Below are 14,265 nucleotides of genomic sequence, written 5' to 3' on the forward strand. Positions count from 1 at the left end.
GGTTAAGAGTGCTTATGCTTTTAATTATAAGCCCCAACTTTCTGCAGTAAACTTTTAAATGCCCGATTAGTATGTAAATCTTCAAAAATGGTGAGATGTCCAATTGTCAACCAGCAAATTCTATCCATTCACAATTTAATCATGTTGTAACAAAGGATTGGTTAGTTCAGTTGGCTGGATGCCTGGTCTGTAATACAGAGTGAAGGCAGCAGTGTGGGTTCAATTTCTACATCTACTGAGGTTACCATGAAGGTCTTGCCTTCTCCATGTCTCACCTTGCAGCCTGATCACCCTCAGATTAAATTCACCACCAATCATCTGTAATGAGCAAAGAGCCTGATGGTCCTCTGGAACTAAGACAGCTTTTACCTTAGTGTGTGTGAATGCTCGTATGTTAATTTATATATTAATAATCCAATGTATCATTACTTAACAAAAACCTTTATTATTTACCACCATCATATTGAAGAAGCTTTTATTTTTGTTAACTTTCATGTCAGCATGGGTGACACTGAGATTTACAGCAAAGGGTCTCTATACAGGATAATAAGAAAAGCAAAACAGCTTCTTCTGTGATTTACCATGAGCTGTTTCTCTGAAAGTTACTGAAAAGTCTTGTGAATAATGAACATTGCATTCACCTCTTGTTTCATTTTCCCTGATGCTCATTTTGCACCATGCTTTGTTACCCCCTGACGCGTGGTAATCCATGCTGTGAAGTATTTTAGAGGTATCTGGAAATGTTTTTAGAAAAGTCTAAAACTGCTTGCATACTGTTAGGAATCTTCTTCCTCCCTTGTACAGCTCACAGAGGTTTTGGTCAGAACAACCAGTGTAACCAACCAAGAAATCTTGATGCATGATGAATTATTAAGTATGGCTGGCCTTCTTCCAATCCTTGGGTTGTCCTTCATAAAACAACTTCAACCTGCACAAATACAAGGAATGCTTCCGGAACTCAGTGCAATGACTTTTTCTCCTGCGCAGGTAATTTTTTTTTTAACTTTGCTTCATAATGTTTTGCACAGAGACCCAAGTATATTTTAACAAATTATTTTGAACTGTTGTTCTCATGCTTGTGTTTGGGTAGAGAGCCAAGAGAAAATGAACATCTTGCCTTGTGACAGGAGAAGGGAAGATAGGGTCTGTGATGATGTTGGGAAGGGAGCAGGTGAGGAGGGAATAATTGGCTGGCAAAAAAACATTATATTCTCAATGGGTTGTGGAACGATAGCTTTAAAGCACTTTGAGATTCAGCAATTCCAACACAACTCCAACGCAGTGATTTCTTAGAAATTAAACAGTAATATTTATAACATTTATTTCAGGCAAGGGAAATAACTGACAAGATACTTCAAAATGCATCGGTAAGTATTACATTGATTTGAAGGAAACTGGTTTGTGCCCGTCAGTTTGTGGATTTGATTTGAAGCATTGTTCACAGTCTGTTTCTCTCTGTAGATTACAGAGGAGTTGCTGAGCAACCTGGGCTCGTTAGTAACTGGTCTCAGCCCTTCAATTCTGCGAGTCATTCCGACAGCTTTACTGGTGCATGCCATGCCCAGTATGGCAGAGTATGAATGGAAACTCAGTCCTGTTCAGAAGCTGATCATTGTAAACAAGCTATGGGTTAGTAGTGGAAAATTGTCTCTCACCATTTCCCTTTTCCTCATTGTCATTGCGATGCTTTCCATCTTAGCATCAGACCTAACTCAGTGGGTAACTTCCTCGCTTCTTAGAAAATTGTGGTTTAAGTTGTACTCCAGGTGGTTAAGCCGAAACTCTCCACAGATTACTCCCTTTGTTGAAGAGGCTGCCTTTTGGTTGAGACTTTTAGCTGAGGCTCCAGTGGATATAAAATATGCCCTGGTAGCATTTCTAGAAAAGTAGGGGCCTTCTTCCTGGAATCTTCGTCAATATTTTTCCCTCAACCAAAATCATTTCTGATCACAGTCACATGACTGTTTGTGGGGGCTTGTCTGCAAATTGGCTATAATTACATATGTATTACAGCAGTGCACTCATTAAGAAATATTTCATTGCCCGTAAGGTTCTTTGAGGCATTCTGAGCTTGTAAAAGGACATTTGGAAATGCACATTATTTGTTTTTCTTTCCTTCTTTCTTTCCCCATTGATTTAGGCAGTTGAAATTTCAATTTCAGTATTCCCTAATCTATCAAATTTCCAAAATAAGGCAGGAGAGATCCTAAGAAAATGTCACCACTCTTTAGTTTAAAAAAAGCATTCAACCCTTACTAGGTGCACATTTAACTGTGCTCATGTAACTGGTGTCAGGAGGGATACAGGGTTCCAGGTTTTAGATGGCTTGGTGCCCTGTATTGGAAATAAAACTAACCAGCTTATCTGTTTTGTTAGGAGAGGAATTGACAGCTAGGACAGCTGCCTTCCTTTTCAAACTGATCCATAACATTCACCTGAACAGGTAGACAGGTTTGTAATTCAATGTCAACTTCAAAAGAGAGGGCCATCTCCCTTTGTGCTACCCTGCACTGCCAACCTAAATTACATTCTCAAACTGTGAAATAAAGCTTGACCCCTGATCTAGAGGCAGGAGTGCTGCCACTGAGTCAAACTGACATTTTTAAGAGTTTGAAGGTTGGGAGCCTGTAGAGAAATGTTGAAGGAAAATTGCTGTTTTAAACAAAGTAGAATTGTCATAAAACTTGAATCATTAAGTCCAGGAAAAAATGGGGGCTGCAGATGCTGGAGATCAGAGTCAAAAAGTGTGGTGCTGGGAAAGCACAGCTGGTCAGACAGCATCTGAGGAGCAGGACAGTTGCAATTTCAAGCATAAGCTCTACATAAGCTCTTTCCGTCACCGCCGGTTCTTTTGCTGTTCATATTGAAGCTGTGCTGTCTGCTTACTGCCTCTTCTACCACTGGAATCCGTTTGTTCTCATTTACTCAATCAGATTCATATTTTATTTTGAGCACCATCTCTTCACCTTCACTGATCTGCTTACTCTGTACAGACCAACCCTATTTCTACAATGTCCAGCTTCTCCATAAGAAGCTGTATATTCATTTTTATCTCTGGGAAGTTGGATCACACCTTCTCAATTCCAACTTTGTGTTGGAAGATGATTTTGACTCATTATCATTTACACCAGGGAACTAACATTTAAAATAATTTTAATATTTGATCACATTTATTAGGAAGTATCGGTTGATAAATGTAGCAGAGCATAGGGCTTTGTGCTGGAAGGGCCCTGAATAATTGATAAGGCTATGGTTTATAAAGGGATTTGGCAGTGTGAAGTTTCTTTGCGAACGATAACTGAAACTGATAGAGATGAATGATTAGTTAAGGTATTCTGACACCTTATCTGAACATGGGCCAAGAACAAGTTCTCAAGTTTACAGTAAGCCGGACACCTAAACCATTCATTTGTCAGGATTTGGTAATAGTGGACTGCTCGGTAACCTGATCATGGAAATCTGTCTTCTAAATCAGGCTCGTTAGCCACTTTCTTAATTATATTAAATGCTATCCTTTCCAATTTGGATATAGTTTTGCCAATAATCGTTTGATTCAGAAGATTGTTTTGTTCCCTCTCTTTTCCTCCATTTTCACCCTTCTTATGCTGAATGTTATAAGTCACTGGATAGGAGACTTTACTTACCGCTATTATACTCCTATGAACCAATCATGCATGATGAGTGTGATGGTCAGAGATAGGCAGATGCATGTGTTTATAAATAGAAAGCGGGTCATATCACCAGTGCTTCACCGGAGGCTCACTGATGATACCTAGTACGGTGACGAAACGTCTGAAAACAAACCTTCCAGGTCAGGGAGTAAACTTACATCCAGAACCTCAACCTGACCTACAAATCCTCTCAAAACTTGCTAACGCCTATGGGCGCAATATGCTAAAACTGGCCCAAAAATAGGAAACCAGCACCATCCAACAGAGCGCCACCCGCACGAACAGTTGTACTTGCTGCACAAATGCCTAAGGAAACAGACGCTACCGAAATGTCTTAAATACAAACCTCCACTTAACACCCCACTAGTCAAAAGAATAGCAGATCCAAGATTGCTTAGAGAACTGATTAATGATGCCCACAACAGACTCCGTAAATCCAACCAGGAAATTTTGCACCAAAATACTTTCCTCACTGACGTGAATAGACAGACACAGTAGAACGAACCATAGACATTAGACAGCGAAAAACACAGAAAATGAAAAAAACTAGACCTGCAGAAAAAACTCAACAAACTCACACAAAATAACAGCACAGACAACCTAGAAGCCTGGATTAACAACTTATCTTACTGACCCTTAATAGAAACTGAAAAAGCCGTCTTAGTGAGAGGATTAAATCACAATTTGCAGGATGTGGACAAGAAAGATATCTTAGCAGCATTAGAAACAACAGTGAAAGACAAAAGAACTCGCAGAAAAAACCCAGCAAACCATCAGACAGTTGCACCAACATTAAGCATGAAAAAGGAAGAAAACGCACTCAATACACAAGAAAGGAAAGCACTAGAAGGACTCAAAGACAAAAACATTGCTATCCTACTTGCAGCCAAAGCACACTTTACAGTCATTTTAAACTTAACAGAGCTGAAAGTGTGTTGCTGGAAAAGCGCAGCAGGTCAGGCAGCATCCAAGGAGCAGTAGTGTCGATGTTTCGGGCATGAGCCCTTCTTCACGAAGATTCCTGAAGAAGGGCTCTTGCCCGAAACGTCGACTCTCCTGCTCCTTGGATGCTGCTTGACCTGCTGCGCTTTTCCAGCAACACATTTTCAACTCTGATCTCCAGCATCTGCAGTCCTCACTTTCTCTTTTAAACTTAGACTATATTGAGAAAGTGAATGTACTGCTTGCAGATACCGATGCTTACCAACAGGTGGCAATAGACCCAACCCCACAGATAGAGAGCTGAATCACAGCCTTACTCAAAAGAATTTTAGAAATCTGGAGAATTAAACAAGACAGACTTCCAAAAAATGAAACCAGACGGATCCAACACATCATGCTTCTATGGATTGCCCAAAATTCACAAACCAGGAACACTACTTCAGGCCGATAGTCTCGCTACCTGGAATACCAATGTACAAATTAGCCAAGGAGCTACACCAAAGATGAAAATACTTAGTAGAAGACTCATGACACTCCATTCACTCCATCCAAGAATTCCTGAAGACCATCAAAGACACCAAGATAACAGAGGATGAAATAATGGTCTCCTTTGACATGACTGCCCTGTTCACATCCATCAACATCAACCTGGCCAAAGCAACACTGCCTACATTATTAGGAGAACGAAAGACACATCACCAGACGCCACCAACTTCATCAGCAAAGACAATATTGTCAAGCTAGTGGACCTATGCCTTACCACCCATTTTACTTTCAATAATAAAACCTACAGACAGACCAACGGAACACCCATGGGATCTCCAATATCAGGGTTCTTTGCAGAGGCAGTAATGCAGAGATTCGAACAAACAGCTGTGCGAACCATCCAACCCAAACTTTGGATCCGCTATGTGGATGGCACCTTTGTTATCACTGAATGAACAAATTAGAGGAAACCTTCAAGACCATCAATAATACCCCTACTGGCATAACATTCACTAAAGAGGAGGAAAACAACAACAAACTGCCATTCCTAGATGTCGCAGTAGAGCGAACAGACAGTGGGAAGCTTAAACCAGTGTCTACAGGAAAATACCATATACAGACCAAGTGCTGAACGAATGAAGAAATTATCCTAATACTCAAAAACGAAGCTGCATTAGAATTAGCTGCATTTCAATGAGCCAGTGCACACTGCAGCACAGAGGAACTACAAAGAGGAACTAAAAACATCAGCTAATGAACTTAAATGACCCTATACAGGCAACAAGCAAAACTAATGTCACTTACAAAATACTGTACAAGAACTGTAACAAACACTACATTGGACAAACAGGCAGAAAACTAGCCACTAGGATACATGAACATCAACTAGCCACAAAAGGATATGACCAGCTTTCACTAGTCCTTACATACAGACGAGGAAGGGCACCACTTTGACTGGGACAGCGCATCCATTCTAGGTCAAGCCAAACCGAGACTTGCACGAGAATTCCTGAAAGCATGGCATTCTTTCTAAATGGTGAGAAAATTAGTAAAGCCAAAGTACAAAGGGATCTGGGAGTGCTAGTCGAGGATTCTCTAAAGGTAAACATGCAGGTTGAGTCCGTGATTAAGAAAGCGAGTGTAATGTTGTCTCTTATCTCAAGAGGGTTGGAATATAAAAGCAGAGATGTGCTACTGAGACTTTATAAAGCTCTGGTTAGGCCCCATTTGGAGTACTGTGTCCAGTTTTGGTCCCCACACCTCAGGAAGGACATACTGGCACTGGAGCGTGTCCAGCAGAGATTCACACGGATGATCCCTGGAATGGCAGGTCTAACATATGAGGAACGGCTGAGGATACTGGGATTGTATTCGTTGGAGTTTAGAAGATTGAGGGGAGACTTAATAGAGACGTACAAGATAATACATGGCTTGGAAAAGGTGGACGCTATGAAATTGTTTCCGTTAATTGAGGAGACTAGGACCCGTGGACACAGCCTTAGAATTAGAGGGGGTCAATTCAGAACAGAAATGCGGAGACATTTCTTCAGCCGGAGAGTGGTGGGCCTATGGAATTCATTGCCACGGAGTGCAGTGGAGGCCGGGACGCTAATTGTCTTCAAGGCTGAGATTGATAGATTCTTGTTGTCTCGAGGAATTAAGGGCTACGGGGAGAACGCTGGTAAGTGGAGTTGAAATGCCCACCAGCCATGATTGAATGGCGGAGTGGACTCGATGGGCCGAATGGCCTTACTTCCACTCCTATGTCTTAGGTCTTATTCTGACCGAACTCTATCAACAAAAATATTGACTTGGATCCCATTTATCATCCTCTGAGAAAAAGAATAGGAAATGATGTCACAACAAGAAATGACATCACCAACCCAAGGAAACCTAAAGACATAAATAGAAAGCGGGTCATAACACTAGTGCTTCACTGGAGGCTCACTGAAGATGTTACCTAGTATGGTGATGAAACATCTGAAAATGCGCCTTCCAGCTCAGCGAGCAGACTTACATGCAGGTGGTGGTTGCTGGCAGGCAGCTTGGTGTGTGGAAACATCACAACTGAATCTTTATTAATCTTCTTTGATGCCCACACGTGTAGCTCCCTGGATAGTAGTCAGAAATTCCAGCTGTAAACATTTTCTCCTACAGGTTTTGGTGGCATAGTGGCTCAGTGGCTAGACTGCTGTCTCAGTGCCAGGGATCGGGGTTCAATTCCAGCGTTGGGTGACTGTCTGTGTGCAGTTTGCACATTCTCCCCTTGTCTGTGTGGGTTTCCTCCGGGAGCTCTGGTTTCTCCCACAGTCAATAAATGAATTGGTTGGGCGGGTTGGCCATGCTAAATTGCCCAGAGGTGTGCAGGTTAGGTGGGTTGCCATTGTAAATGCAGCGGTTAAATGGATAGGATGGAGTGCTCCTTAGAGGGTTGGTGCAAACTGTTTGGGTCAAATGGCCTCTTTCCACACTGTAGAGATTTTATTCTAAGTCTATTAATACTGAGGCCAATTGAAACCTCTCTGCTACTGTCCCAACTGAGATCAGCTAAAGCCAAGCAGGGTGAGACTCCTTCAGGTGGTTCCACATCTGAGGCACCGTAGTTATACTGCGTCCCTTCCACCACAGCAATGCTAAAACCATTTTACTGAGTATGCTAATATTAAGGGCAGAAATGAATGTTTCAGTCTCTTTTGTTTTTAAAACAATGCATTTCAACATTGTGTTTTTGTTAGGCTTCTGGCAATATGAAGTGGATCAAAGGTTTGGATTCTCTTATAAAAGATGTTCCTCTAATAACTTTGAGATCAAAGTTGACCATGTTGTTGTCCAATGTCAATGTCACCAGCCAGATGAAATGGTCTGTGCAACAGGTAATGTTTTCAATTTGGCAATCACCTTTTGACTAGCTTTCTCTGAAGTCCTGTTGTAAAGTATAAATGTGCACTTCTCCTTTGTAGCCCAGCTTGTTACAGCAAGAAGTATTTGAGTTAAGGTACAAGAGACAAGACAGGGCTCTTGCTCCTGAGCCCTGTCTGGAAACTCATCCTGGAAATGTACAGGTGTGCATTCTGGATACAGACAAACTTGGATTTGGTGGGAAGCCACCTGTCCTGGAATAGCTTTTTAGCGCTCTTTTTCTTACTCCTGAAGAGTTGCCATTTGAGGGAAATCAAAGGTAGTAACTATAGTTAGAGTTCAGGAGGGGACCAAGTGTTAAAGGTTTTTTGTAAGTAAAGGCTTAGCTGTGTTCAGAATTGTGAATGTAGAAATTAAAAGAAGTTATTGGTATATCACTTGATGCTTCAAGAAGTTGTTTTTCCCTATGTTGCAGGCACAAATGCTGTTTAGAAAAGTCTTAGAAGCAAATGGCCACAATATGACCAAAGATCTTTTCATGTAAGTTGCTCTGTTCTTTTTCTAGACATGAAGTACATGAGCTATAGAGTTTATTGAAGACCAGCTACCGCATGATAGCACAATATCTATATCTAGAAATAGTCATTGGGTTGTTTTTGGTGAATGAATAGCAACTCTGAAACTTATTTTTAAAATATGTTCATGGGCTGTGTACATCATGAGCTTAACCAGCATTTATTACCATCTTTAACTGCCTTTGAGAAGGTGATGAGCTGTCTTTTTGAGGTGCTGCCATCCTTGAGGTACTGATTACCCTACAATGCTTTTAAGATTTGAGCTTCAGGGTTTTGATGCAGCAACAGTGAAGGAATGGTAATATAGTTCAGAGAATAGATTGGAGGGGAGCTTGCAGGTAGTGGTGTTTCCATGCGTCTAGTGTCATTCAATTTGGCGGAGTTTAGAAGATGCAGTCAAAGAAACTTTGGTGAGTTACTGCAGTGCATCCTGTAGATGATATATACTGCTGTCACTGTGCATTGATGCTGAAGGAAGTGAACATGAGGATAATGGATAGAATGCCAATCAAGTGAGTTGCTTTGTTCTAGATGGTGTTAAGTTTCATGAGTGTTGTTGGAGCTGCATCTATTCAGGGAATATTCCATCACACTCCGGATGAGGATCCTGTAGATTTTGGACAGGAAGTGCAGAGACAGTTTGCTCCCTAAAGACTTTCTAGCCTCCGACTTACTCTTGTAGCTATAGAATTTATATGGCTGGCCCAGTTCAGTTTCTGATCCATGATAACCCCCATGATGTTGATTGTGTTAGATTCAGTGATGGTAATACCGTTGAACATCAAGGAGTGATGGTTAGATTTTGTCTTTTTGGAGATGTTCATTGCCTGAATCTTACCAGCACAAATTTGATTGTTGCCCAACTCTTGTTTCATTTAGATATGCTGCTTCAGTGTCTAAGTAGTTGTGAATGGTGCTGCACGTTGTCCAGTCATCACATTCTTGAACAGTTTTTACTGCTTGCTAAGTCAGAAGTACAGATCTTAGCAGTTCCTTCATCTCCATAGCTTGGGGTAACTGAGGGCAGTTGTAGAATTCTCTCAGCTGCCCTGGTACAGACCTTGAATCTAGCCCCTACCTGATCAGCAGCATGATTCACACATTAAACCATTACAGAAGGTCTTTACCTAATGGCGTGCATACATGTGGTTACAAAAAGACACAATAAATGTTTGGAGGTTAAATGCCACCTTGCAATTTATAATGCTGGTTTTATAAGCTTTTCAATTACTGGTCTAATTGACGATGGCAAAAGTGAGAACTGCAGATGCTGGAAATTAGAATCTAGATTAAAGTGGTGCTGGAAAAGCACAGCCGGTCAGGCAGCATCCGAGGAGCAGGAAAATCGATGTTTTTGGCAAAAGCCCTTCATCAGGACGATGTTGACTTATTTTAACATCTTTTACATTTTTTAGTTCTCTTGGATTTGTGGCACGTGGTGTGGATTGTCTGACTCTGAAACATCTGATCACGCCCAGTGCACTTCTGACATTGCTACAATTTTTCCGGGATTTACCAATTGAAATGCCAGTGCCTCTGGTAAGTTTGGGTGCCCTCTGCATGCATCACAGTCCTGTTACTGAATAAATTCCCTGGTTGATGTAACTACCAATGGTTACCCTGTTGTTACACTTCACCAGTTTTCCTTTTATTGCTGCATTCATCTAACTCCTTCACACTGTTCAGTCATTCCTCCAAACATATTTTTGCAGTGTTATCATTTGCCCCAAAGTCAAAGAAAAGGCATCTTTGGTATAAAGATTAGTTGATGGCACCTTGATCATTATTACATAAACAACTATTGCTTCACTTAGAAAGTTGAGGCACACGCAAATGTTCTGGGGACACTGGTTCAAATCCTGGTATTTGGCGGGGGTGATCCGGATTTGACCTCCAGCACCACAGTTTTAGAATTCAAGACAAACACAACAGTCTTGATCCAGTTCTGATGAAGGGTCACAGGACCCAAAATGTTGACTCAGCTTTGTCTCCACAGATTTAAGCAGACCTGCTGAGTTTGCCCAGCAATTTCAGTTTATGCTTCTAATTTCTGAAATCAGCAGTTCTATAGTTCTTTTGTTCAGCCTTGATCTTATTGATGGCACAGCAGGCTTGAAGGGCTGAATGGTCTACTTTTACTCATATTTAGTGGAATCATATGTTTTGGATTCTGTAAACATCTCTTTCTTTCAAATGCCCATTAAAAACTAATTCTTATTTGAATGTTCTGTTTAGACTAAACTTAGTTGTAAGGTCCAAAACTGGCATCTTCAAATCAGGAATACCAGCAACTTCACTTAGAAACAGAGAAAGACCATTCAGTCCCTGAAGCCTTTATTGCCGTTCATTTACATTGTGGCTAATCAGTCCCTCCACTCCCATTTATTTGCATTTGACATATTTCTCATGGTACTGATGTCAAAGCTTACAGTTAAGTTTAGTCTAACCATTGATCAGCCTGGTGAGCCTTCTCCGGATTGCATCCAATGCCAGTATGTCTTTGCTTGAAAAAAGGGCCCAAAGCTGTTCACAGTACTCCAGCAGTCAAAGTTCAGCACGTTTTGGGAAGATGGAAGATGCATAGAATTCCATTCACCAAATGGAACAATCCAACCTGTTTTCTAACCTAAGCCATAAGACCTCGTTTGTAAAACAAATGATGGAAAAATTAGGTTTTCAGTCAGCCACAAAGGGACCATTAGATTTGAACCCAGTTATTCCTTCCACCTGATTGCTTCAGCAAACCAGAAAAACTGCAGCACTGCTGCACAAGCTGGCCTATCCTGGCCACACAGGGCTCTTCACCATGTCTGTCAGAAACTTCTCAAGAGCTTCTCAGAATTATCATGACTGTTGTGCTAAAGGGCAGGATAATTAGAGTATGCAGTGCATTAACTGAGAGTGTGGTAGATACAGGTTCAATTGAGAGATTCAGAAAGGAGTTAGCTTGTTATTTGAAAAATAACAATTTGGGTGGATAAAGGGAGGAAGACATTAAGTGAAATTCTGATTCAAAAGTGTGTGTTGGTATAACTCTGATTCTGCTCAGAATTAGGCAACTAGGCCTATTAGCCTGTGCCAGCTGTTTGAAAAAGCTTACCAGTTTAGTCCCACGCCCCTGCCCTTCCCTATAAGTGGGTATTCTGATTCAAAAGTGTGTCTTGAATCAGAATACCCACTTCTATTTTGAAAGTTACTATTGAATCAGTTTCCATCACACTTTAAGAAGATCACTTCTCATTCTTTTAGAATCCACTATAGGCTGTACCTGTTCAACCTTTCCTCATAAGACAAGTCCTCTCATCCAGGAATCAGCCAAAAAAACCCTTCACTTGCCTGTTTCGAATGCAAGTATATCCTCTTTAAAGTAAGAACTACAGACTTCTGAGGGGGAAGGACATTCCAGATTACACCAACTCACGATGCAAGGAAAATGTTTCCTTACGCTATCTTTGTTTATACTGCTGGATTACGCAAAAGAATCAACATGGTACAGGTGTAAAAGGGCATGCAGGAATAGAAAGGCTTGGAGGTGTATATATCCATTTGAAGGTGACAGTACAAGCTGATAAAATGTCTTTTTGCCGAACCCTTGACTTTAGATTAGAGATGTGGTATGAAAGCAAATACATTACGCTGGTTAGACTTCAGTCAGAGTATTCTGTCTGATTTTAGACAGCACACTTTGGTGGGATGTCAGGGCCTCGGAGAGATCATTTCTGAAAATGGTAATGGGGTAAGGCACTTTCGCCCTGTAGAAAGAATGACAAGTGTGGGATTGTTCTCCTAAACAGAAGATTTAACAGAGGTGTTCAAACTATGAAGGATTTTGATTTGAGTAGATGCAAAGAAACTTCTCAGCAATGCAAAGGTCAGAAACAGGTGATAGATTTAAAATGATGCACAAAAAAGCCATGCAGGAGTTAAAGGAATAATGTTTTATAGGACTATGGTGAAATAACAGGAGATTTGAGACTAATTAGAATAGTCTTTCAAAGCACCAGCACAGTTATCTTGGGCTGAATAGCCTCTTCCTGTGCTTTCTAATTCCATGTATTAAACCAGAACAAGGTTGTCTGTTAGCTCTAGCATGGAAGAATTTTCACTCATTTTGAAATTTGCCAGGATTAAATGTAATATTGAAACACTTAAGGCAACATCTTGCCCTTATTTTAACAGAGGAGTTGCATTTTGGAAGCAATGAATGGGTTTGTCCTTTCCATGGAGACCATGCAAAGCATGCGACCTCAGCTGCTGTTTGACCTTCAGTAAGTAACAATTTAATATCAACTGAAAATAACTGTATGTAAAGGTTGCTATATGATTTGAAAACAGCTACTACAAATTATTTACAGCACAGAAACAACCAGTCAGTCCAACAGTGATCATTATATACTTAGATATAGTGTCATATGGAAAGGAACAAAGGTAGAATGGGAGTAAATGTTCTAAATTGGGAGAAGGCAAACTATACAAGGCTTAGAGATGATCTGACAAAGGTGACTGGTTACAGCACCTCAAAGCAAAGTTAGTGGCAATTCAATGTGGGTCGTTCTAAATTTAGATTCTATGATTAGGTTTTAAGAAGGAAATTAGGAAAGCAAAGAGAGAATATGAAAAAGGGTAAAATTAACGATTTAAAGATGTTTTATTGAAAGGGTTGAAAAAGATTTACAAGGATGTTGCAAGGGTTGGAGGGTTTGAGTTACAGAGAGAGGTTGAATAGACTGGGGCTCTCACCCCTGGCAAGTCCGAGGCTGAGAGATGACCTCATGGCAGTTTACTCTATCCACGAGGGGCATGGATAGAGTAAATAGAGAGGTCTTTACCCCAAGGTGGGAGAGTCCAAAACTAGAGGGCATAGGATTAAGGTGAGAGGGGAAATATATAAAAGGGATCCAGAGGGTGGTGTGTGTATGGAATGAGCTGCCAGAGGAAGTGATGGAGCCTCGTAGATTTACAACATTTAAAATGCATCTGGACAGGTATATGACTAGGAAGGGTTTAGAGGGTTGGGGCCAAGTGTGGCAAATGGGACTAGATTTATTTAGGATATCTAGTTGGGATAGACGAGTTGGACTGAAGGGTCCATTTCTGTGCTGTACGTCTCTATTACTCTATTGTGAGCAAGAGGATGATTAAGGAAAGGTTAGACCGTATCAGAGATGTATGTGGTTAACTTGTACATGAATGCAGATGAGTTTGGCAGGGTTTGAAGTAAGTTTTTTATTGTCCTCTCAAAGATGAAGGAGGATGTTCTGGTGAAAGCGGAGTGTGAAATATTAGATGAAATAAGCATATATAGACATGTTAGGGTTAGTTAGAGTAATGGCAGAATTGACCTCCTTGAACATGGATAAATCAGTAGGGCTGAATGAAGTGCATCTAGGCTGTTAAACCAAGGAGGAAATAGCAGATCCTATGTGGATGATTTTCCAAACCCCTCCAGAGGATTGGAAGTCTGCACAGTTTGTAGTGTTATTCAAAAAGGGTGCAAGGGTCAGACTAAATTATTATAGTCCAGTCAGTCTGACCTTGGTGACAGGCAAATTACTGGAATGAATACTGAGAGCTAGGATTCACTGTTACTTGGAGAGGCAGAGGTTTGTCAAGGATAGTCATCATGGTTTTGTTAAGGGAAGCTTGGGTCTTACAAACTTAATTCAAGATTTGAGGAAGTATTAAGGAGGATTAGTGAGGGTATTGCGGTCGATGCCTTCTACATGGATTTT

General features: G+C 40.9%; 1 protein-coding gene across 1 annotated transcript in view; it reads left to right on the forward strand.

Annotated features, from left to right (window-relative positions):
- Positions 1 to 14,265, forward strand: part of strc1 (stereocilin 1) — a 71,049-nt gene that overhangs the window by 30,316 nt on the left and 26,468 nt on the right. Inside the window, exons 9-15 of the mRNA XM_060852843.1 lie at positions 805 to 987; positions 1,329 to 1,367; positions 1,462 to 1,629; positions 7,835 to 7,972; positions 8,434 to 8,498; positions 9,949 to 10,072; positions 12,713 to 12,801. Coding sequence (XP_060708826.1) covers positions 805 to 987; positions 1,329 to 1,367; positions 1,462 to 1,629; positions 7,835 to 7,972; positions 8,434 to 8,498; positions 9,949 to 10,072; positions 12,713 to 12,801 — 806 coding nt within the window. The remainder of the gene's footprint in view (positions 1 to 804; positions 988 to 1,328; positions 1,368 to 1,461; positions 1,630 to 7,834; positions 7,973 to 8,433; positions 8,499 to 9,948; positions 10,073 to 12,712; positions 12,802 to 14,265) is intronic.

This window comes from Hemiscyllium ocellatum, chromosome 39 (genome assembly GCF_020745735.1).
Source record: "Hemiscyllium ocellatum isolate sHemOce1 chromosome 39, sHemOce1.pat.X.cur, whole genome shotgun sequence".
Taxonomy (NCBI): domain Eukaryota; kingdom Metazoa; phylum Chordata; class Chondrichthyes; order Orectolobiformes; family Hemiscylliidae; genus Hemiscyllium; species Hemiscyllium ocellatum.